We start from the raw sequence: 26,463 nt of genomic DNA, 5'->3' as shown, positions 1-26,463 counted from the left end.
TGCAGCAAATTAGTGGTTACCACCCAACTGCCTTCTCCACTCCAAAACTCATCCTTTGGGCTGTGGTCCCAACAGCTAGGAGAGCTGAATAATGTATGCAGAGAAATGTACATTGTCCCTTCTTAGTTTTATAGTCTTGTATGTGAAATGGGTGAAAGCTGTGATTAAGTTTGTTCTGACAAACTGTGCTGTAAACCATAAAATCTCTACATCTCATTCAGTCATTCCTGCTGTCAGTTTTAAAGAAAGTGAACATGTTTAATGCTGTCTCAGCTGAATCTGCTTCTAGGCCTAAATTCATACTCAAAAGTAACTTTTGAGCTCTGTTTGTTTTCAAAATGCTAATAATCTCAATATTTTGGGGACACAAAAATCAGATTAGCAACAAATAAGATTTGTAGATAATGATGTGGAGAGAATCATGTTTTGCCCTATTTCTCCTTATCACTATGTTCAAATTACAACGGAAATTTAAATATTTCCTGAATGATGTATGTTGCATAACATTACTTGCTTATTGCAACATTTTACCAGTTCGGTAATGAGATCACAGTGCTTCCATTTCGACAGTGCAAGATTTGGAAATGCAGTGATTTACAGGCCCCTTACTGTGTGATATGTAAAATAGCTATCTTCACATCCAAGTCCATTTGATATGGTTGTCCATTAGCTGTTGATGACCACAGTACTTCCATATGACTGTGAAATGATCTCAGAGATCTGCCCATTTTGTCGCTTACGTGAATCTTTTCTGCCATCTTAGACAATTTAGACATCTGTGTTTGCGTGCCTGTATTGACTAAATAAGACTGTCAACTAAGTGACTTTAACACTGCTTCTCTGGCCTCCTAATTGGAAATTCTAGATGATCTCTTACAGTGGAAATGCATTATTTTGCAAAATCCACATACGATTCAAATAATTCCTTGCACTGAAATACCAAAATAAGCTTGAATTGTCTTTCCTTTTCCATCACTATGCCAAGGGGATACAACACAGTTACCAAGTATGATAATACAAAAGGAAATACCACCTTCAGTTCTGTGATCAGGAATCTGCTTAAGCTTTGTGAGTTAACATCTGTTATTTTAATTGCTCACATTAAATACTGTAGTGCCTGGAAAGAGTTCCTTAATTTTTATTGTCCTATTAGTTGCTATTTTATGTAATACTTCAAGCAGATTTGCTTGAAGAGTGTGTATCGTAATGGAAATGCATGTGTGGGCAGAGGGGGGTTGTTCGCATAAAATGAAAGGATTCATAATTTGCTACGTCGTATTAGTTCTTTACAAATAATACAAATCTCTTCTGATCAGTGTAGTCAACTGAGGAAACACTCTCCAAATAAATGTTCCTATTTCTTTAGGGCGTTAAAGCAGATGGTGCAATTCTTTATTTAAAATTTGTGAGAGTCATAGATTTGAATGTAGTCGTGATAAAATACGCCTTAACAAAATATGAGAATGAATTTCTCGCACTCTTTCTCCCTCTGTCTGTCTATCTCTGCTTGCTTCTTTCCCTCTGCACAATAGTAAATATAACCTCAAAAAGCCCAGGATAGTAAAATTATATTTCTTCTATGACTCTTAAATCACAAGTGCACAGTAAGCTTACATTTTATTTAGTGGAACTGAAAGATGGGCATTTGTGTTATTTTCATCACTTTTCTTTCTTTTGCTCTTTTTAGATGAAAGAAATGTGTTGTTTGGGGGGTTTTTTTGTGTGTTGGCGGTTTCGGGGGGAGTTGGGGGGGGGTTATTTATTTATTTTAAACCCATGTGTGTCTCAGGCATTTTCCTTTCCTTTGTGAAAACATTCAGGGTCATCTTACTGTGCCCAAGGCTGCCAACAGTTCTCTATTACTATTGTTTACTCAAGGGCAGCACAAAACATTTTCCATTGCCTGCAGTTACCATACAGGAGGTGAAAATATTAATGCTACTGTACAAAGGATCAGTTTGATTTCATCTGCAATAATAGGCACAATTATGACCAGCTCTATCGCAATTAGAATGGAATGGGTTCACAGGAAAGCATTGCATAAGAAGAAACTGAAAACGTTGGCTTAACTAGCCTGTGAAAACAAAGACTGAAAGAAGATAGTTCTCTGTTTATAAACACATACAGAATGTAGATAAATGCATCGTTGTCAAGGGCTGGAGGGCAAGGTTGGCACAAGAACAAATGAGTTCAAATTGCCCCTGAATAAATTGAGGGCAAAAGTTAGTACAAGGTTTCTAATTACCAGAGACATCAGAGTCTGGAAAAACTTCTTCTTCAAGGAAAGAATGAAAAAAAAAAAAAAAACCCCAAACTTTTTCAAAGAACATTTTATGGGAAAAGATCCAATAGTATTGCGCATCGTAGCAGAACTGAGGACTGAGGGACCCACAGAGTTGTACTCAAAGGCTACTTTCAGATGAACATACGTTTTTCCTGGGAGAGGGCTGGTCCTTGGCCGATATATTCACCTTATTCCACTGTGTTTCAGCCCAATGCAGTCCACCATGAAGAGGAGTGTAGAGCATGACTGTGTTTTAAGCTCGACCAGCTAGATAAGGTCCTAAAATTACAGCTCAGTTCCAGGAGCTCACATAATTCTACATTTTCATCTGGATAATTGATTAATAATAGCATTAGAGGTTCATTTGAATCCTTACATTTTCCAGTGGTGATGGCAGGTCAGGTGTGAAATGCCACCCTCTTTGGTACACGTTGGTGACCAAGCTGCCAGCTCTTTTTTTCAGATGGGTGAGCGTCAGTGGACAGACTGACTTAGCCCTGATTTCTCCAAACTCTCGGATTTTTTTTTTTCCCTGTGAAAGCTAAAATTTGTTTCCTCCTTGTCCTGTCAATTTTTTCTTTTTCATCATGTCCCCCAGAACCCAAAGGAGATATTACAGAGCAAATGATTATGGAGTTCAAGATCTCCCTTTACTTGTCTTAGAGATTCATCTAGTTATGCCTTCCCCTCAACTACTCCTCTTCGGAAAGTGCTGAGAAATTCAGGAAGGGCTTAGCACAAGTAGGCTATGGCATGGGCAGTGACAGCCCAGAGGCCTCAAGGGGGGTGGGCAGTGGCCACCCTTTCCCTCCCTGCCCCCTGCTCACTGCTGCTGGCTTTTGGAGGAGGAAGAAACACTCTCTCTGAGTGTCACAAAGGATGTGATGAAGACATGGCATGCACTGGAAAATAGGGCATATCCAGTATGTGATAAATACTGGAATTATCTTCTTGGCCCAAAGTTAAGATGTTTCAGTAAGAAGAGGTATTACTGCCTTTGGTGCTTATTATAGCAGGATGTGAATAAATTCTTTCCCTCCATGTGTCTCACTGCTGCTGTGGTTGCTCTCTGGTCAATGGTAAGTCTCCGCCTAAGTTGCTTATCTTAAAATAATGAGGCAAAGCTGAACAGCAGTGTGTATTAGGTGTCCAATATACAGTCTTGCTTCCACTGGAGTTTCTGCCTAATACGTCCAGGTGATCCTTTTCAGTTCCCTTTCCCAAATTCATCTGTAAAGAGCTATTAATTTAAAATAGCATTTCTTTCCTTATTTATTTGCCTACTCAGATGAAATGTACATCTAATTTTATCCTTGTTCCATTTGAAATAGGACAGCCTCCCCTTTATTCAAGTTCAGACCAACTAAAGAAAGGTTTGGAACTATGTATTGAACTTCTGATTTTTCAGATAAAGGCCCCACATAACCTAGCCTAAATTTATACAGGTGCCAACTCAGTTCAACTTGGCCAACATTGTAATTTTTTTTGACATTTGGTGCTTGTATAACAGATCATCTGCCATCCTTATATCATTATATTTTAACCTCCTTTGAAGTGCAAATGAAAATTGTTTCCTCTCATACAATAGTTGCTTTAAATAGCTTTCTTAAGTCAGATCCAAAATTCAAGAATGAGAGATGATATTGGAGAGTCATTATATAAAAGGCTCGTCACTCAGTCAATGCCAAGTATTAAAAAAAAAAAAAAAAAAAAAAAGACAAATATATAGCAAATGACTAAAGTTGATTTTGGGTTTGCAAGGCATTGCTTTGTTGTTAACCTAAAATCTGAATTTATGATATAATCAGTGGAATTCACAGCATTTAAAATAATAGCTGCCATTAATCTATTGATGTACATAGCTCCTCATGTACCATATAAAAATCTCTTCGGTGTTTGGATTCTGTTGTTAGTTCCCAGATGATGTATAAAAATATGAGGTAGTAACCTAAAGGTTAAAATGAGAAAACGCTAATTAAAATGGTCCAAAAAATGCTGAATAAAGAAAAAATAGATATACTTCGAGGTAGAAAAGATAGATGCTTGAGCAGCTGAAAGTCAAAATCTCTTTTAAAAGTGTTATTTATCAATATAATGTGGCTGTACAGGTATCAGTTTTTTACATTAGTGGAATGAGTCTAGTGGTCTTGCTGTTACACTTCGGGCATCATGTATAATGAAACCAGTCAAACATTTTTTAAATCCTCTGAGAAAGGATTTAGTTTAGAATCAAGAAGCTTTTTGAGGTTTCCTTTGCGATTATATTGGATATATTATAAAAAAAATTACATGCATTTTGCTAAAATGGCATTTATATTTTTTTTACCTTGCAGCTAGAGAAATGATACAGACTAAATGAAAAGACAGCATCTTAAGCTGAGAGAAACCATTATCTGTGGTACATTAAGAATTAATCGACCAGAAATGCAAGATATTACGCTGGACACAGCTGATATCATGTGTTATTTTTGTTTGTGGAAAAATCTATATTTCATGAAGAACATTAATAACAGATTAATTCAGAAAATGTGGCAATCTGTCAAGAATAAAATACTTTTACTGTAGTCAAGAGAGTAGAAGTTAAAATTTACATCTCATGTATTTTTCTTCCAAAATTTAAAGGAAATAAACAAATATCAGGATGTTCAAAGAAGTTGCTTCAAAATCATTAATTTAAAGAATGTTAATTGAAGCTCCAAAAAAAAAAGCCAAAATTACCAGGATAGTTGTCTTAAAATTTAAAGAGCTGCTTTTTCAGAAAGCTTGGCTTCCTTTTCACAAGAAAGGTTTTGTAATTTGAGTTCAAGTCTATGTCCTGGTTTCTCCTAAATTCTTGATTATGGGTATAGATCAGGAAGCTAGATGCAGAAAAAGATGATGGCATTTAGTTACAGGTAGAACAGTGCAGATGTGCTGTATCCTTTAAAAAAAGAAAAGCTGTAGATACATAAATGAGAATCAGAAATATTCAATAAACTGTGGCTGTATGCAAGGATATGCTAAATGCAGGCTGTTAACAGGAGCTCCTCAAGCACCTCCCTTGTTGGGGGGGGGGCTATCCATAAATTTAAACATCTAGGAAGTTCGGGGCATCACCCTACGTAATTCAGACAGATTATGAACAAACAGTTCAGCATGATGAAAAACACAGTTAAAAAAATTGAGTATATTTATAGATTATTTCTCCTGCTTTACAGAAAAACACAGACCCAGAATTGTCTTGAAAGCTACCAGCTGACCCTATTTGAGTCATCAGAAGAACGATTTAACTTTTAGTTAAAGGTGTTTGCCTAAAGTTCAAGTTCTTATGTGAAGGTCGAAGTCGCTTGCTGTTGCTTATGAGCGTACACTCCTCTTGCTCCATGTTCCCCAAGGGCCTCATCATTCAATGGTGTAAAATACCATGTTCCCAAACTGCAGGAATTTATATCTGTAAAGAAATGTTTTTCTGGTTTTCCTAACCTGCCTTAAAGTTAATATTTTTAAGCTTAATATTTCCCATATTGATGTATTTACTTAGTTATTTTTTTTCTTTAAAGTGTGTGTCTGTAGAGCTGAGTGTTCAACTGTAATCCTTAATAGGTACCCTATGGAGTTAAAAGTTGGTTTTAAATTAGGTCTTGCTATAAACAAGCACATAAACACCTAGAATGCTCTAATGCATTTTCTTTACCCTTTTGGTAAATGATTTTGCTAATTTGCACATTGTTTATAGGTTCTTGATATTCTATTTCCAGGAAATGAGCACTTAAGGCCTGAATAATTGTCTGTACCTTCACAACTCCTAAGTAATGCTACCCTTAGAAATACATCATGGTATGCCTTCCTACTGATTTACACATTATCTGCCAAGGATGCTGTGAAACACATTTAAGTAAAAGATCAAAGGAGAGGGAGAGAACACTCAAAATGAAACAACTAAGTCCAGTTACATCTACAAAGATTTGGGGATGTTTGGGCACAGCAAGTTTTAAGCTTTCACAATTATTGGAAGGGTGGCGTGTCAGTTGTTTTGACAAGCATGCATATGTTCTTTTTGAGGCTATGGCAGAGGTCGACAACATCAATCAGCCTCTTGGTCCTCTCAGTTTACTTTTGGTTTATAATCTGGTGGTAACATTTCTTTTAACTTTCATGCAAATTCTTTTATGCATATGTATTTTAACTTTTATGCCTATTCTCTCCCTTGCCTTCTCTTCCAGGAAATAAATGATGTGGATGTGCAGGAACTGGTGAGAAGGTCAATTGGAAGGTTAACAATTATTCGACAGACGTTTCCAGTCCCCCAAAACATAAGTCAACGCTGTTTCCGTGGCAACCACAGAATATCTTCATCACTGTGTGATCCAAAGGACCCTTTCTCCCAAAGCATGGAGGTAGTTCACATGCCAGTCTATTCACACACAGGAATGTCTTTCTAGATAAGTTCAAAGTTTTTCCCCAGGGACTTAGCATAATTTGATGTTTATTTTTCATTTTCTTTCTGAGGCTCATGGCATTGACAATAAAATACTTGGGCAGTGGGTGAGTGTAACTGATGGACAAGAATAACTCGCCCACTCCACAGCAATTGAGAAGAAAGTCCAAAAAAGCCACCTGATCTCCAGGCAGTGGGGTGGTTGTTTCGTTGCCCTGCTAAATTTTATTTTTTGTCATCTCACAGAGGACAATTTCCTCCCCATAGCCAATGTCTCCTGAGTTGCCGAGTTTCCCAAATTTGTTGTCAATAGGAAAGCCTTCCTGTGGAGCACCCATGTTATCTGTTTCAAGAGTCTTAGTGTCTGCACCTAAATCTATGCCTGTGTTCCAAAGAGATCTTATTTTCAGGGTTGTTAACTATAAATCACAATTAAAACTGTAAAAACCTTCCTACCACGTAAAATCAGCAACAGGGTCACAGTCACCGTCCTCCTGACTTCACATAGTATTTCCAAGAGCAAGTCCTCTATTTCTCTTGTGTATCTGGTTAGGCTTCATCATGACAAAGCTATGGCAAATCCGGAGTGTGAAATTGGCTTAAGATGTTGATTTTACTTTTTTTCTGTGTGGTCATTTATGAAGTTGTGGAAAGATGGCTGCGTTGGCAGCAGTGCAGGAGGAGTGTATCTGACTTATCACAAGATGACTACTTTTTGCTGCTGCTGACAGAAAGGACAGAAGACAATGGAGGAGAGAGAAAATAGGGAGGTGTTGAAAAGTGTCCTTGCCTAAAATGAAAATATGTAAGAGGAAAAGAAGTGTGGCTGATCTTGCCCTGTTTCAGATTAGCGGTAACAGCCTTTGCCTCACTAATTGTTCACAAAGCAGCCAGTAAGCAGCTATTGATGACATGAAGCACTTTGGCTGTAGCACAGTGCATAGTGATCCTATTGGAGTTCTTAAACAAGGCTGTCTAAGGTCAATAGATGCACAGGGTATCTCTAGAGGCTATTTAGGAACTGTGAAAAGTCTTTAGGTTGTGCCATTCTGTTATGGCAGCATGGTCCTAAGGGGAGATTTGATAGTCTATTGATAATGTGTAAAAACTGGGGGTGTGATTACTTGCAGCCGCTAGAGATTGCAAAGAGCAGTTTTCATGAACAAAGTTACTAACCTCAGCAAGGCAGAAAACAAGAATTGTGTATTGATGGGAGGCTTCACGCTTTGATTTATTTTTCTCTTCAACTTCACTTTCATTTCATTTTTACTTCAACAGTGAACTGACTCTAGGAAAGAAAAGTTCTAGATATCAAAGTTTATTCTCTGCAAATTGGCAAATTCCATTTAATGTGTTAGATTAGACCTTATACCTTAACCTGTGCTTCTTGATCAACTATAGTTTGGAAAGCTATAATATTCCTATTGAAAGCTTTCATAACGTTTTGGTTCAAAGGAATGGTGGAAGCTTGACTGGTTTAACTGTTCTGCACGATTGAGTTCTTTTTTCATGCTTTCCCTGAGATGGCTGTGCTTCATTAGTAGCTGAGTGAGACAACACTAAAAAATGAAAGGAAGAAAAACTCTGACACAGTTTCCCCTGTGTCTTCATAGAATGCACAGACCCTTGAGTAGCTGTGGGGTTTGTTCTCTGTTTCTTTGTTCTCCCCAACAATATCATAAATTAACTTCTATTCCAGTAGGGAGTTGGAACAGTTTATAAATTAAAATTTTTAATGCTTTTTTTTTAATGCCATCGAAGTGTGACTAATCAGAAATATTCTCTGGAAATTATAAGGGTGGATTTCTTGATTTATTTTTTCTGAATTACTCCCCCTGAAGTCTATGTGAATAATTAAATTTTTTCAGCATCTTTATTAAAACACTGAAAAATATTTTGGCAAAGAACTCTCATCGTGTCTCTGGCATTGTCCTAGTTGAAACAACTTTTATAAATTTGTATCATTTTGGAGGCAGGAAGTTAAAAACTAGATTCAAGGAATTATTTAGTACCATAACCTTTTTGTCTAAAAACTATGTGCAATAGTCTAGGTATTCATAAAATAAACACTGTTAATCCAGATCAATCGTTCATACTTAATCCGATTGCTAAATACCTTTCTTCTACACTCTGGAACAAAAATATCACATCTGAATTTTGAATTGCATCAACAGGAGGCTATGCAGTTAGATACTGCTCGGTAATGCAAGTGTCCAGCTGTTAGTCTGAGAGACTTGGAATGGATAAAGGATCAGTAATGAATACCAGGCAATGCGTTAAATGTTCCAGTAAATTTACATGGGAAATTAATAGAATTGTAAAGTGACTTTAAATTACAACCCCACTCTCTGCATCAGGACAGTGGTTAATGAAGCATACTTCTGGTCCTGACAGGGAAGAGTGATTTTTGAGAAACAGAAATTAATCCTAGTATCTTTATCATTGCGTTATCAGTGATTGATTGCTGTAAATGTTAAGCTGAACTACTAATGAAGGAACAACAATGCTTGATAATTGCTGAACTCTTTACTCCTGAGCCCTATTAACACTTGATGAAGGCCCAGCTGTATTACTCTTAGATTAGAGAGTGCATCCTTCCTCCTGAACTGTGACAACAGTCTTCCATTCCCGTGATATTAGGTTATGGAAGCTAGCTTGAAAGCAATGTCATTTTGTTGGGAAATGATGACTTGGCATCTGTAGCCCTTCATGTAATAATTTAGTCTCATTAGTGACCTTATTGTCTCTGCTCTCTAGAGGCTGGGTTTTTTTTTTTTCTTTGATGAAGGCTCATGTGAAATAAACTTGCCTCACAGCATAATAACAATTCCTTCTCTCCACCTCAAACAAATGTCCCTGTGGTCCTGAGTTCTTTGGGGAAATACGGTTTTAGCTGAAATGCTTTGAATTCTTTGTACGTTTACAAGACACAGACAAATTATCCAAGTTATCTTAAAAATACTTGATTAATCCAAACCCAGATCCTCAATCCATGCTTTTAATCCTGTCATGCACAGTGATGCCTGGCCTGTGCATCTGTGGTAAGTAAATTAGTTCCTGGGTGAATACTGAAATGGAAGTATTCGCAGCCACTGGAGTCATGCGAGAAGCTCAAGTAAGAATAAAGCAATATCTTCCAGAAAGAGGAAGTGAAGGATCATTGTAATGTAAAGAAAAAGGGAAACAAGGATCAGAAGTTCTGTGTGTTTGTGGTGGTAACAACGTAGAGTTGTAAAGGCAATAGGGCATACTGGGAGTTTGTCAGGAGGGAAAGCAGCAGACCATTAGATGTCCTTCAATAAAATGTGGAAGGCAAAGTGACCCAGGAAATTCTGGCAAGGTAAGGAGAAAGACGACCTCATTCCTGGATGCTAGGCAGGGAAGGAGTGTCACAAAACCTTCCTATGAGAACTGTATAGAGCACATTGTGGATGACACAGGCAAAACCATCATAAGATGGAATTTACATAAGAAAATAAAAACATTAAAAATAGGTTGTATGGAAAGGCAGGAAGAGAATATATTCTTTTTTTCCTCCCCTTTTTTTCCTTTTTTTTTTCCTTTTCTGTTTCCTTTTCTTTTTTTTAAGGTAATGTGTGAATTTGCCAATCAGTGTGTCAGATCTTCAGCATTATTGTGTTTCCTTGGCATACACCCCCTCCCAATAGCTGCAGGACTTTCCCAGCCTTTGGATATTTTTAAGAGCCAGAATAGGGCTCTTAAATTCTCCACAAAGTTGGCACACTTTCCTATTGTAAGCTTCCTTCTTCTTTGAAGGTTTTGAGAAGACCGTCTGTATGGAGAAACACACAGAGCAGTCAACATATTCCACAAATCTGGGAAATGTCTTTTGGCTTGTCTGTGACTGATGGTGAAAAAACCCAGCAATCTTGCCTCAGTTAACAAATTGCTGCCAGCTGATTTGTTTTCAGGCAGCAGGAACACTCTACATCCCCCTTCATAACGCAGCTGAGGAAATTGAGTTTCCCTCAATGACTTCAGGCCCCATAGCTTCAGATGACCAATAGATTATCTAAAAATAATATTCCCAAAGGTCTTTCTCATTTCTGAACAGCATTTCTCTTCCTGAAAACCTCTGTTCATGAAAGCTGAGGTTTTTCTTTATGATACTGTTAGTAATGTAAATGTTCCTGCCACTTGAGGACAGAAATGGCTGAAATAAAGCCGTATTCTGAATTACTTGTTTCAGAAATGTTTGTGAATTCTGAGCTTGTGTTCTTTTACATTAAATTGTATCTTTCACATCAGACTTTGTACTGTGTGCATTTAAAAGTACATCTATAGAAATAGTACATGGGTAAGTGGAACTGGCACACAAGTAGTTTCTTAAGTTCAACTGTTCTCTCTCTGGAACTGGAACTTCCTCATGCCTTATTTGTGTAACTATGCTCACATAAACATATACACATTTACTCAGGAAGAGTTTCATCCTGCAAGGAATTAACAGCTATTGCCAAATACTCTAACAAGAAACACTATAAATTGCAGAATCCACATGCAACTGCACACTCAGAAAGTTTTCATTGAGTCATATTTCATTCCAAAAATTGTCTCAATCAGAACTGACTGCAAAAATCAGGAACAAAAACCATGATGAAATGATTTATCTTAAATTTTCAGAGTTTCTGTTTTTCAAAAGAATAAAAAAATCTTGAAGATAATTTGATAGTGTCCAAATACCTAGTGACTGAAAAATCGAAAGTTGCAGGCAACTGGTTAAAATAAAAGACTGTTTGTGTTCATGAGTAGGGCTTTAAATCCTGCAAGTGGAGTTGTGCCAGTGATTGGGCTGCCTGTACTTCACGTGTGTTTAGTTTGTTGCTGCAAATCACTTGTAGTGTGACAGCCCCTAGCTGCAGTTTTTACTAGATATGACTTTGACTCTTACAGTTTCTTCTTAATACCAAATAAGTCATTTAATTACCAGAGGATTATAGATGGGGCAAAACAAATGATAAATTCTGGCTGCTGGCAGGAGACCACAGATAATAATGCTAATACTCTCCTTTTAATGTCTTTGCAGATTTCAAACCTGTATATATACGACACCGTCCTCCTGTTGGCAAACGCCTTTCATAAGAAGCTGGAGGACAGGAAGTGGCACAGCATGGCCAGCCTCACCTGCATCAGGAAGAACTCTAAACCCTGGCAAGGAGGACGATCAATGTTGGAAACCATTAAGAAGGTACCTTTTCCCTCTATTTCCTCATCTTTGATTTCTAAAATAATTGTATTATGCTATATTTCCTTCTGAGGTGCATGCTATTCTTACCAGTACCAGCACTGTCTTTTCAAAGCAATAGTTTTAATATATTTGCAGTTTCTGAATGAAAATAGTCAAGTTGGTTTTGTTTTTTCTTTCCATATCATAATGAGCCTATTTGAAATTAAGTAAATGATTTTGTTTACCAAAATTACCAAACTAGTAGAAGTTTCCTATTGAAAAAGTGTCACAGATTAGGAGGTAAAGCAGATAAATTTACTATTTCATTTATAAAAGGAAAAAAAAAAGGTTGCAGAATTACACTTGCGTAATATTCTGTGTAATTTGCTGTTGTGCTGCTATTGACATTAATGTGGTGAAATAATAGAAATGAGAGTGAGGAAAACCCTAACTCATCTAGTCTAGATCCTTCAATAGCAGAACTGTTCCCTGTAACAGCCTCTACAGTGCTTTACCCAATGCTAAGCTCTCGCTGCTTGCCTGTGATTATTATTTCATTCCTTAACCACGCTCATGCCCAAGATGCTTCTCCTGTTCTTCACTCTTTAATGATACTTTTTTCGTAGTTATTCCCTTTCTTTGTTATGTTTACAGTCTCCACATACTTACAGACAATTATTACACCCTTTTGGGTCAGTATTTAGTCAAAATGTGTGTAGGTTGGTAGTCTACCTTTCCCTGTAAGTTGTTCGGTTCAGTCTCCTTATGTTACTGATGTCTTTCATAAAACTGCCTTCTCATTTCTCTGCATGTATTTCCTGGTAATGTATACTTACATTTAAAGTGCTGGTAGTGCCTACATTGTAAATACAAAAGACCCCAGGACAGTAAAAAAAAACCCAAAAAACAACAGATGGTGCTTTATTTATGTCTTTCATTAAAAGGACATAAAAAATAATTTGAAATACAATGTTGTTTCAAGAAGTTGCTGTCCTGCATTAGGTAGGCAAAATGTAAGGCTCCTTTGAACACTGCTTATTTTTTTCCCAGTCCTGAGTCAATCTGCATTAGCTCCAAAATAACAGTTCAAGGCTTTCTTTGGTGTCTGTCCCCAGCTTCCATTCTAATAGTTTGAAGCCATGAAACTGTAAGGATGATCCAGGACACATTTCTTATTTCAGGCGCAGGATCTGGCTTTCAGGGACTCTAAACTGTATTTCTCTTAACCTATCAGAGTAATTTCAAATTCACATTTGGCAGTCCCACTTATTTTATGCTATATTTCAGGCAAGGCTGGTTCTAGAACTTTTCTTCTCAAGTTGCATTTTGTAAATACTACTGCGAACTTTTTCATTAATAAACTAAAAGCTATTTCTGCTTTCTCAAATCTGAATTGGATGCCTGAGCAGGAAAAGTCAAAGTACCTGCTTCCACTTTAGAATTAGAATTTACTATCTGAGCTGGAGTTTCAGGCAAAGTCTGGTAGCCCTGCTAGCATCTCTAAATTTGGAAGTACTCCACCATGGAAAGGACTGCTGACTGTTTTGTATTATGGTTATTTGCTTGCTTATGTTGTTTGTGGATGTGAGACTGATCCTATTCTCCTGTGTAAATGTCTTTTATGCTGTTTCTTGCCACCATCTCATCTCTTTGCATCTCAGAGTTTATTCCATTCTTTGCCACATTGTCCCAGATATCCTTCTAATTCTCACCTCCTAAAATGATGTGATTATAAAACAAACTCCTTCTGTGACCTTTCAGAAGAGCTTGCACTGTGGTGAAGGTCAACTTCTGTAGCTCTTAACCCTGAAATGTGAAGAGAAATGGCCAGGAGAAATATGAAAGCATTCAAGAAGGAAGGAGCAAGTGGAAATTCCAGGGTTCTGGTTAGCTTGCTAGAAAATTAACCAAATACCAAGGAAGTTCCTGACACGTGCAGCTGACCAGGCTTGCATCCTGTTGCTTTTGGGTTTCTCTGCTATTTGAATGAGATTACTTTGATAAGAAGCCATTTTATTGGTGTAAATTGAATAATCCAAATAATCCTTATACTGCATTGTGCTGACAGAGGTGAATTTCTAGAAGTAATATGCTAAAATTGAAAGTCAAAATTTAGTCGAAAATTAAATACAGAAATTTCCTGTATGTGTGTGTCTGTACCATTTCAGTCCCTAGGCAGAGGAAAACTAAATATTGCAGCTGGGAGCTGGAATTGCACAAGAGGAATTCTGCTTTGGTTTTGTGGTCCACTTTCCCTTTTATTTTACTAAAGCACTTATGTAGAAGATCTTCAGGATCACAGCTGTGTATTTTTGAAATTAAGAATTTGGCATTGATGATTGTCTGATGAGGTGTCAGAAAAATAGTAAAATTTAAAAGTAATGGAAGGAAAAATAAAAATCACTTTGTTTATCTTCTTGAGAATACTTCCGTTTTCCACGTTGACATCTTTTCTCTCCTGTCATCTTGGAACATCCTCTAAAACCAACTGAAATAAAAAGATTTTCTTGAAAACATACCAGTTTTCCTTAATTTTCAAAGAAAAATTTGCCATGTAGTATTTAAATAGTTTCTTAATAAGAGGTTCTAGGTTTTAATTTTGAAATCAACACCGTTTTGAAGTAGTAGTGTATAATGGAATATCATAAGAGGATATCATTGTAGTTCAGGGTGAAGATGCATTCTGAGATTTCTTAAATGTTCCTGGAAAAAAGAACTTCTATCCTCTGCACAACTTTAACTCTGCCTTCATAACAACCTGTATCGCAGATCTGGAATCACCATCTTGTCCCAGATTGTCTCTCACCTCAATGTACTTTCAGTGGGTGTTGCATTGTAGCCAAGTATGGTGGAGGTAGGGAAGAGTTAAGGAAGAGATGCCTAATTCCAGCCTGCCTGCCTAACAAAAGGACTGGCAACTGAAGGAGCTGTTCTCCTGGCAGCAGCAAAGCGGAAGTGTTGTTGCCATCTACAGCTGCACACAACTGAGCTCTTGCTGCTAAAAAAAGCAGGAAAAACTAGCTCTAGAGGAAGCTTTTCTAGAGTAAATCCTATCTTCTGGAATCAGAGATCCAGAAACTAGAATATCTGGCAGTGTTTTAGCTGTAGAGGAGGGTCTCTCTTTGATTTCTGGAGGGGAAAGTAAGAAAAGAAATGTGAAATCTCTATAAATCTACACACTGAAGAAGGTAAGAGAAAGGGATGCTGATGTTCTACCTGCAGCAGCACTTGTTAAAAATAGGAGAACTCTGGTGGTAAATGAACTAATTTCTTTATGATTAATGAGCTAATAGGGAAGAGTAGGGAATGAGGGGTACTTAGTTTCAAACATTTCTTGAAATGGCAAAATAGCTGTCTGAATCATTCCCTATTGTCGTTTGTTACTTGTCACTGTTGAACATTTGATTCCTATGTCACTATTTCTACAAACAACTCCAAAAGCTGGGTTTTTTCTGTGTGAATTCAGCTGATTGGACAAAGCCTAAAAAGACTGTTTTAAGTCCACTACAATTATTGAAATCTAATATCTGTTTCTACTTATTTTGGAACTGAATAAATAGTTAAATTCATCAGGAAACACGAGCCTTCTAATGAATTTGGCCAGCTCTAGCAATTAATTCTAAATTCACTTCTGTATTAGGAACTATCCCCAAATACATGCTCACTTGTTTATTTCTCAGTAAAGCTATTTCACAGTTAGAGAAATAAGTATTACTAGAAAATAATTCTACTGTTGGAAGAATTGATCTTCCCAAACAGTCTGAGAATAAATGTAAGTAGGATTATATGGAGGATCAACTCAGAAAAATTACATCAAATTACTGCATATATCTTCTCTCACGCTTACTTGATCTCTTCCCAGTCACATTTTGTTTAGCTTACTGACAAAGAGCAAATTTTAAGTGCTAGCAGCAACACAGAGCCTATACCTTTGTGGAAAATGAGCTGTAACTCATGCTGTTTCATGAACCATAGGTGGAATTGTCAGCTAGTTCTGGTCTCAGAAATGTCAGCGGTGTTCAGTGATGACATGTGAAAAAGATGCCAGATCGTTTTCCAGATAGTAGATTAGATGCTCTTTGCTAGCAGCTAAAAATGGTGTGTTGAGTTGAAAACTCAGCAATGTTTTCAACATCAGATTTTTTCAGGAGTAAAATGTGAAACTCATTTAATGTTTATAGCAATTTTTTCTGCCTGTAACCATAGTTTTTTCTTCAAATGCAAAGTAGCTAGTGTCTGAGCATAACCATATTTTGGAAAAAAAAAGCAAAAGAAAGTTTGGACAGGATCTGTAAGAGCAAGTACAATATTTTATAGCTGATGATTGGCAAGCTGACATTCCCAGGTGAGGTCCTGACTGCTAGGTAAATAGTGCTTTCTTCAGGGACTTAAAGTATAGTAGTGCCTAAGCATATATAAACTGTGGTTTGTCTTGCCAGTCTAGATGGGACTCAAGTAGGCTTCAACTATATTGCCAAGCTTTGTAACAGCTCTGCAAAGTCCAGAACAGTGGTCAGAAACATAAGTAAAACATTTTTATCCTAACAACTGACATCTCACTCTTCAGTTTTAAATGTGTCAGGAAATTGTATGGTTGCAGCTCAACCTTAGAGGAATTTGAGAGCGTAGATAATAAATGTGTCTTCATTTTTCCCCAAACAGCATTTTTTCTGTAAGTTAATAGAATGAAAATTTTTTTTTACTCTTACCCATTATCATAATTAATGCTAAAATAACTTGGAAAAATCTCATCAGGAAATTACTGGGTCAGTAGCTGTCATATAGATGACCATTTCCCCTGCGATCTCCTTCCACTCTGCATTAGCAGAGGGTTAAAATACATGCCACAAATCAAGTGTGTGTTTTGGAAAGATCCACACGGTTAAAGTCCATGCAGAAAAATTAGAGCAGTGTCCTGAAACTTCCTAAGCAATACACTGTCCCTCTCAATCAGCCCTAAGCAATAAAAGAGGCTGGTGTAAGTCTTGTAAAAAGGCTGTGTGGGACAATGAGGACTAGTCGAGAGCAATAACAGGATTGCATGGCCTGCAGGTCCAGTAAGGTAGGTCCCAGGAAGGGAGAAGGCATCAGGACCTCCAAGAAGTTTCCTGTCAGATTTAGTATTGTCGTTAGTATTATATGGGCAGTTCTTCACTGTTTTGTCTTTCTGCCTCTATCCTTTCCAAGCAGGAGCATTCCATCTAACCTGAGCTCTTATTACACTATTTGCAGATGTACACAGTCTAGGAAAGAAAGCTCTAATCAAAGACACTCTTAAATGAGAAATTTTCAAAGCACGATAAAATAGCCAAAATAGATGAACGAAAAAAAATGTTGTTATGGATTTGAGACAAATAAAAATAACTAACAGACTTACAGTTTATATCTTGCCCCAACAGTTGCAGCCATTTAAAAATCAAGGTAAATAAACTTACACAATGGGTTTGGATAGAGATTCAATTCCAAAATATGGTAGTTATATCTGTTAACTTGTATTATATGTTAGGGGCCATGTATTTCCAAAGAATCCTGTGTTTTCTTAAAAGTGTATTTCATTACTTCAAGTGCAACTGAGGTGGAATACTTCTTCAAATGATTTTTTTTTAATCATATTTGCTCAAATAAGGACAAAAGTTATAAAAAATTTTGTTGACTAAAATTTTAAATTCCCGTCTCAAGTCTCAAAACTTCAAATGATTTTTTTTTAATTGTATTTGCTCAAATAAGGACAAAGATTATAAAAAAAATTGTTGACTAAAGTTGACTAAAATTTTAAATTCCCGTCTCAAGTCTCAAAACTTCAAATGATTTTTTTTAATCGTATTTGCTCAAATAAGGACAAAAGTTATAAAAAAATTTGTTGACTAAAGTTGACTAAAATTTTAAATTCCTGTCTCAAGTCTCAAAATTATTTACTTTTTAGTCATGATTCTATCTTCATGTCCCTTATTGGGAGCACGCTCAGTCTGGAAAATAAAGTCCCTTTAATTTTCTGTACTGAAAGTTCCCAATTTAAAGCTACTTTGTCATCAAATAAGAAAAAAGGAAAATACTTTCTGCTGTACAAAGCATTTGTGTTAACAGATTTTTTTGGGGTTTTTTTTTTGGGGGGGTTGGGTATTTTCTTTCTTTTACATTTTGTTCCAGAGTTTTCCCTTCATTTTTCCAGACCCTGCTTGTGGCTCACTTGAAATCATGATGCATCTTAGGTCATCTGTAACAGATAAATAATTTTCTTACTTTACCTGCCTCAGACTCACAGGTTTAGCTCACATTGTGAGGGGAAAAGTTTTAGGAAGTTATATAGGAAATATGAAGTATAATGTAATAAAAGCAGTATATAGTAAGAGGTCAGTGTGGTGCAGGACGAGGAACAGGTGTATACTGTCAGGGAGGGCAAGTCAGCCAGATGGAGGCTTTCGGGGGTCAGATGGGGATCCCAAGCCTTCCAGATCTGTGCTGCTTTGCGGGCATTTCCACATCACATGTACCATGAAATTCTGGCTTAATTAATTAGAAAGCCAGATGACACCGTATGAGAAAAATGGTGTGTGGAACAGGTTTTTATTTCTGGTTCGTGAATAGGATGTAGTCAAATTCAAGTCAGCAGAAAAGGTTTATATTGAAACTCAGTTGTTTACCGTAGGATATGTTCAGATAATTTTGCAGGTAAACAGAAGCTTGCTCTGTCTTTACTCTGAAATAGCCAGAGATGTGCTAATCCTAATCTAAAAGCTATGAAGGTGTGATTATTACAGGATTGTGCTCAAGCTAATAAGTAACCTCAGTGTCATGCCAACCGTAGCGACATGCATCAAAATTGCCTGGCTTTCTCTCACTGGGGGTGAAATGACCTGGAGTCTTCCTGCAAAGACTGTGCAGATGCACTCTTAATCGGGATGTTGTATTTTCCTTTTTAAAAAATTTTTATTCTGGTATCTCATCCAAAAAGTAAATATTGTAGAAAAGATTAAAAGAGATTAAATACATATATACACACAAAGTATTATCTTGTTTTTAACTGAAAATGTCACTTCATGAAATGTTTATGTATTATTCCCTGACAATACAAGTCTCTAGTGAGTTTTAAAGGCATTCTCTCAACAATCAATTTCTATATATTTATTACAGCTGTATTAATGTTTTATAAAAGGATGACAAAATTTTGTTAGTTCATACTAATCTGCAGTGGAGATGCAAATTTTTTACTCCTTCCTGAATTTTCTCCAAACAGAAGATGTGAGAGTAGAGCTTTTAAAATCGTGATTCAGCAAGGCTCATGTTCTTATATAGGTAGTTTATGTTGCAAGAGACTATTTTCTAGTTTTTTCAGTTCAAATAGTAAGGTTCTTATACTGCAAGAGCAATCACAACTGCAAAACTCTTGCCTTATGTTTTGAAGAAAAGCTATGCATTTCGTATGGCTTTACACCAGAGGCAAGGGGTTTTTCTACATACGTAAAATATTATTCAAGTTTTTTTGAGGGAGTGGATTAAACATCTAATTTGCCCTGAATCTGAACACTGAAGAAATTTTTTAAGGCTAAAGGTTTTCATTGTAGACATTCCATGTGGCTCTGTTGATTTTACAGTTCAGGTGATCACAGTTCTTATGCAAAGATGAAATGTGTGTCATGTTGAATTAACCCTGGAATATATTTTGAGTATTGCTGTGGCATGTATAGCCCTTTCATCTCTGACTCTTTATAGGAGATATTCACTGTTTCATCTTGAGTATTTTAACCCCTTCTGACAAAAATTTTAAAAAGTAAAATTAAACTTGAAGATATGCTGCATTGTTGCTCATCTCATGCATTCGTTGCGGTAGAGAAGAGTTGTGGAGGAAAACAGAAAAATCACTCTATTCAGCTATACAAGGCCGCCTTCGTTTGTGCAGATGACTTATGTTGGGCTCCAAAAACACCTGACTTTATCCAAAATTCAACCTGATCTTATGTGGAAATTGCTTTTGGTTGAGAAACATTTATGGGGGGAAGGAAAAAAAAACCCCACAACTATTTTTTGTGCAATTTCTTTTATATCTTGGTCTTTAGTTCTGCTTCCACTAAAATTACATGTGAAACTTTTCTTTTTAATGAGGCTAGAATGTCTATACATATACACTGATGGGTCAAAGAACAAAAATTGGAGTGCCAATGCACAAGAGTAAGACTATTGCTTGTATTACATCTGCTTAGCATTGCTGAGTTTGATTCTTCTGTGAAAAACTTAAATGATGCAGAAACAATTTAAGCTTCAGAATTTTTAGAAAAATGTGGTTTTTGGAAAACTGTCCTAATTTTAGTAGTTGTGTTTGTATTCTCCATAGTTAGTGCACAAATCCCCTGGAGAAACAAAAGGTTATTATAGTTGTCTACTACTGAGTTTTCATTCCATTCTTCTTTTTTCCAACAGGGTGGAGTGAATGGCTTGACTGGAGAACTGGAATTTGCAGAAAATGGGGGGAATCCTAATGTGCATTTTGAAATTTTGGGGACAAATTATGGAGAAGATCTTGGCAGAGGCATCCGCAAGGTGAGGCTACCTATATTCAAACAAGAGACTGTTTTTATTGATTTTTTTTAAAACCTTTCTTGTGTTCCCTGTTAACAGCAAAATGCTGTTGTGTATCGTTAAGAAGAGTAAGAAATGGGAGAAAAGTCTTGAACTCTTAGATACCTATCTATCAAAGAAGCCTTGCAGTACGTTTTGTTGATCAAGTTGTTGTTTGTAATACTGAATGGTTAAACTGCTGGTCGACTGTCCCAAATGGCCAGTGAAAAGCTGTTGTTTTGCAACCCTTGCAACCCATTTCCAACCCATTTCCAAAATAGCAAATTTTACATTGAATTATGTTTAGATCAGCCAGATTGGCACTTGATACCTATGGTCAAAGTGAGATGCTGCTACCTTTAGATGAAGAAAATTCATAGGTACAGAAAGAGAAAATCTTAGACATATAGACAAATCATAGACAAAATTTCTGTAATCTCTTGTCTTCAGAAGTACATGAAATGTTTATGTAGAATTTAACTTTTACAGAATAAGTGTAATGTTATGTATTCAGCTGCCAGACACAGTCCAACTACTTGGACCTATATTTTTTGAGGAAATGGTGTACATCTCCAGCAAAACTACTTTATCTTGGCATTTCAGTTTTGCTAGTCTGTAAAAATAAATTTAGATCCTGTTTAAGGAATGATGGAAGCAGGTCTCCATTTGTAATGCATATCCTTAACTTTGGACAGCTGCCCATCTGGGATGGCAAAAGCAGCAAAAATTGTATGGCACTTCTTAGGAAAATGAAAGATTAATAGGCTTTTCCAGGAGCAACTCTCCTTCAAAGAGAGACCACCTGAAAGATAATACCAAGATCTCTTCATTTAGTGTATCAGATCCCATTCGTTTTTATATGTGAAGAACCTGAAATGCTTGTCTGAAAGCAAATGACAAAGAAAGTTATCTTAGTGTATGTAAATGGGTTTCATGTGTCAGTGTCATAATATGATGAAGTACATAATTTGTCTGCATACCTTCTGCAGTAACAGATAAGTGCTCTGAAAGAAAGAAGAGATAAGCAAGAAGTTAAGTGTTTTTCTTGAAATTTCTTCGCTGCTCTTCATTGGAATTGTTTTTCCATTCCTGCCATTTCATCTGTTGTCAATACCTGAATGTACACACATACCTATAGTTACATCACCTTGAGCAGAGGTCCTGACAGATTCTTTGAAAACTAAACAGAGCTAGATCCTGTTGATATTTGGAGTTGCAACATCTTTATGTGACCAGAATGTTGGATGAGTTCTTATTCCTCACCTGTAAATTCAGTCTGTTTCAACATATTTTGACTTGATTTATTTTCTGTACTATGGATCGAGGAGCTATTTATTCTTCAGAGCAACTGGGTAGTCCTTCCTAAGACAAATCTGTATCTCTTAATTTAATTTAATTGGTTGACTTCAGCTTCTTTTTGACTCCAGGCATGTCTGGGTGAACGGGTGAGTGAAGCATTAAATTGTATTCTTCCATTTCACAAAAAGATAGAAGATTCACAGATAGGTCTTGGAAATAGAGAAGTACAAAAAGACCTCCTAGCCTTTCTAACTCTTTTCTGATGGTATAATTTAGATTCATAGTGCAAATTTAAACTATGGTACAGTTTAGCTTTAAAGAAGACATTAATGACCATGGGCACACATAAGTCATGCAAAACAATCAGATAGGACAAACAGGCTTTTTGAACCTTACTTGTTTACCCGTTATCATAGTCCAAGGATGAAGAGACATTCACTGTCTTTGAAAGGAAGTAGATTTGAAGTTGGTCAAAGAGAAAAGAGCTTTGCACAGAATATAGTTAGACCCTGACACTCAATGTCACAAGACTCTGTTCAAGAGAAAAGCAAAGTTAAAAAGACACTGAAAGTATGTATTTTTTATGTTTGCCAAGATGAGCGTTTCAAATTAAATTTAGAGATTATAAGAAAATTTTCCTGTTGAAGGTGGCACTGTGAATGTCTGTCCTTAGAGTTTTGTGATACACTGCAGCTGGTTAAAAAGAAGAAAATGTCCAGAGCAGAACAGATTTAATCTGTTCCATTTTTTTTTCTTAACAGCATTCAGTGATCCAGAGAAAGCTTTAGACAGAGTCCTGGTGTAGAGAAAGGAACTTTCTTTAGAAAGAAATTTCTGTATATATTGTAAGAATGTGATAATTGTTCTTGGAAACATCTTTTAAAAAAATTCAAAATAATTCAAATTAAATATTATATTCTTTTTACACTAAATTGAGAAGTAAACAAATTTGAAATTATATTTTTTTTACACTAAATTGAGAAGTAAACAAATTTGAAATAAATATGGTATTTATAATCAATGTCACAAAGTTAAAAAAAAAAATAGCTGGGGATCCTAAAACATTTACATCAAAGACAAGAAAATTTTTAAGAGGAAAATGCCATATGTTGGTTTTACTGTTTTGACAAAAGTTCACATATTTTATCTTTGATTAGATTTTACTCTACAGTGTGTGAGCCATTAGTGCTGGAAGCAAACCACAATAATTACAGGAGTCAGATATATTGTTGTTAGCTACACTAATTAAAGTGCACTTCAGATTTTCATGTATTTTTCATGTAGTGGTCTGACTACCATTTTTATTTCTCAACCCTAGTGGAAGCAGCTGCAATTAGCAAACTGACTGAAATTTCTAAACAAATGCATCTTCCCTAATTACCATATTTCTAAGTACTTTTATAGGAGATAACGAAGGGTGAAATCACGACAGAAGGCCCATTGAAGTCATTGGGACCAGAAGTTCACACCAAGTCAAGTGTGCAAAGATTTTTTAATTTATTTTTTTCTTGAGGAACAATCGATATTTTATTTTATTTTTTAAATTAAAGGAAATAAAATTTTAAAAGGCACTTGAATTTCTCAAGAGTCCAAATTCTGCTGGAAGTCAGTTCTGTTTGGGTTCTGGAGTCATTTGGTTACGTCTGAAAAGTTCACTATATACACAGATTAGTATCCCTAGGAGTCAAAAAAAGCACAGTTTAGGAAACACCAAGAATTTATGTTTGTGTGTGTGTTTTATTGGCAAAATTAAGCCACGTATCTAGCAGAAACTGTCTGCAAGTCCCCTCCTTCAACTTTGATGGGCAACTGTCACACCTGGAAAGCAGTGGGAGCATTCATGTGGAAGCTCATTGTGTTGGGGTCCTTCATCTAGTGCCGAGTTAGGAAATTCAGGAGTGGGATTTGCCTGAAATACAATTTTGTACTATTACATCTGTAAATGTTATCCATCACCTTGCAGTCCACGGATTGCTTAGGCTATATGTGTTGCCAGAGTCGGGTACTTGGAGTAATATAGTCAGATCACTGCCAGATACTGATTTAATTGACACCAGTGATGTTACTGTCCCAAAGGAACTGCAGAAAAACTCTTGCTTTTACACATCATGCTGTGGCTTGTGTTTGTGCAGATATAGTTATATTCAGTGGGAGACATGGGTGAATTTCTGACATTTCTCTGTTGGCATTTGTCTGTTGCTATTTGACATTTAGGTATGTATTCTTTGACATTTAAATTTCAGTGCAATACTTTTACCTATACTGTTGAAATAAAAGCTGCCATTCCTGTGAATAACCATACAACAAACGAACGAACAAAAGGGAGTTGATAGCTCAGAGGAGTACTGTCTTGCATCTTAGTGGTGTAAAAAACAGCACTACAGAAATGAAGTGGTTTTCATGTTTCTTCCAGTGCTTCTCGTAATTCCGAACGGGCTCATCCTCAAAGGCTCTGTGCTACACCTTTTGAAGTTCAGGGGACTTTCTTCCTGTTCCCATACTGATTTTCTTACCACGTGTGGACATTTGGAGATCGTGGTGCATTTTGCTCTGCCTCCATATCCTTGTTAGCACACACTCACCTCCTGTGCATTTCTCTTATTTTCTGAAGGCTGTTTCTGTCATTTCCTCCCAGTGAGGAATGAAGTGATGTGCCAGGCACTTGCATCTCTTCCTCTCTGCACTAGGATGTCCATGTCAAGGCTTTCTTTGCATTCAGGACACCTAGCGATGCCTTGGAGTAAGGATAGAGCCGTGGGCATGCAGGAAAAAAGACACCCTGGGTGAAGATACAGTGACTGATTCTTTATTTTCTGCTAGCTTCTGCAAATCTTTTGTGTAACTTCAGTGAAATTTAATTTGGCTGGAAAGTGTGTGGAATTTGCATGTTATCACAATGAAACTAGTCCTAGTAGAGTACTGTGATTTGCTTGCAAGTGTACTTCTGTTTAGCTTAAAAGCCAAACTAAATGCATATTTGAATCTAGTGGAAAATGGAAAAAATGCCTCTATCCATAATTGTATTCCTGAATTTTAAAAAAAATTAAAAGTTTAAAAAATTTCCTTCTTTGCTTTTGAATAAAGCATTTTCTTTTAAAATGTGAGACTTCAGAGAGGGAGAGACAGGGTGACTCAAATTAATCAATAGTGTACCATCTGGAGAATTTGTCAAGTTTTGGACTCTCTGAGTCAGATGGAGGATGCAGAGAAACTTAAACCTTGGTGCTGGACTGTCCAGGTGCCTGCCCTGACCCCAGGCTGTTTGTCTGGATGAGTAAGTATTTCAGTGTTCATAACAAGTGCAAAGTAAAGAAGCCAGAGATGGATTTGGTGGCTTGGGTGGATGCTGCCACAGAAGTACAGAAGACCAAGGTTCAAGTCCTTCTTCTACTGATTGTTAATAAATGCAGAGCAGAGCTGCTACCACAGGCAGTGTTATGAGCAGCCTGTTGCCTGTGAACTATTCACCTGTGGAGCAGGACATCCGCCAGGACTACATGAGAGCCAGGATAAGGTTTATGAGCAAAATCACCCAGAACTCAAAATCCAAACTAATGCCCACAAAGGCAAGGCAAACATAGTGCAATAGAAACATATTATCCCACTATTTCTCGTTAGAAGCAGCACAGTCAGCCACGTCTGCTGATCTCCACTGTGCTCAGGCATTTGAACATAGCAGGACTTGTAAAATAGAAAGGTGATTTTAGGCTGTAGGGCAAGTTAGTGTCCAGATTTCCCAGTCTACAATAATAAGGTTAAGTGTCTGGGTTAAAATTAAACTCAAATAATTAAGATACAGGTTTATCCAGTTTTCAGCGTGCAGGTAGGATGGCTTTTAGTAGAGACATTTATAAGGCTAAAGGAGTGGGATTTGAAACCCCCCCAAAATCTTTCAAGTCCCCGAGTAATTGCAGCACTCTGGAGGGAAGAGGGGGTTGCTGCTGCGTTGGGAACAGTGGGGAAAAAGGGAAAATGCAGGGTGGCAGGAGGGGAGAGTACAATGGGACCCTGGGGAGAAGTATTGATGTCAAATAGAAATTCCCCTTGGGACCTGTGCTCTGTAGTATTTCTCTTGGCAATTTTGGGAGAGATGAGTCCATCTCTCTTTTGCTCAGAATTTCCATTCTTGTCATATGAATGTTCTTTCTGAAAACTGCTTTCAGTAGATTGGGAACTGCCTATTTTGACTGATTGCTTTCATTAGAAAGAGACAAATCTTTTTTATGTGCTTTAAATTATATGGCTTCATGAGTTTTATTCATTTTTGTTCATCAGGATAAGAGGTGACATTTTACCCATCTCCTATAGAAAATGCAGTTGTCTTGACAGCAAAGAACAGGAGAAATATTTTCCACTTTCAAAGTTGTGTTTTTAATTTCCTCTAATATCTTGTTATGACAATGGAAACTTGAGAAAGATCAGTCAAAAAATAATAATTTGAAAAAAAAAAAAAAGCTAGGAAACATATTAGTGACTCCCATTTTCTGTTGATGCTGCTAGGCAAGTCCCTAAGCACAGAGGCTCCTGTGTGATCTTTCTGTGCTTCAAAATGTGCATAAGAGCAAAGAATGATATGGAACTTCATTCATTTCTTTTTCGCAGCATGACTTTTTTTGTCCTGAAAAATTTTGAATAGCAGAAATACTGTGGTGTTTTTTTTAATAACTACAGTGGGAAAGAAAATTTGGATTTGATTGTTGGTCAGGTTAATGTAGTGTGTGAAAC

The 26,463-nt window shown here is 36.7% G+C and overlaps 1 protein-coding gene across 2 annotated transcripts in view; it reads left to right on the top strand.

The window, feature by feature from the left end:
* The window catches only part of GRID2 (glutamate ionotropic receptor delta type subunit 2), a 730,540-nt gene that overhangs the window by 502,287 nt on the left and 201,790 nt on the right, over positions 1-26,463 (top strand). For both annotated transcript variants that reach the window (XM_086464050.1, XM_086464049.1), the window contains 3 exons: positions 6,487-6,660; positions 11,746-11,907; positions 20,302-20,421. In XM_086464050.1, coding sequence (XP_086320176.1) covers positions 6,487-6,660; positions 11,746-11,907; positions 20,302-20,421 — 456 coding nt within the window. The remainder of the gene's footprint in view (positions 1-6,486; positions 6,661-11,745; positions 11,908-20,301; positions 20,422-26,463) is intronic.

The sequence above is a fragment of the Leptosomus discolor genome, chromosome 4, assembly GCF_034619465.1.
Source record: "Leptosomus discolor isolate bLepDis1 chromosome 4, bLepDis1.hap2, whole genome shotgun sequence".
Lineage (NCBI taxonomy): Eukaryota > Metazoa > Chordata > Aves > Leptosomiformes > Leptosomidae > Leptosomus > Leptosomus discolor.
The sequence above is the reverse complement of the archived record's forward strand: the minus strand, read 5'-3'. Positions and strand labels throughout refer to the sequence as shown.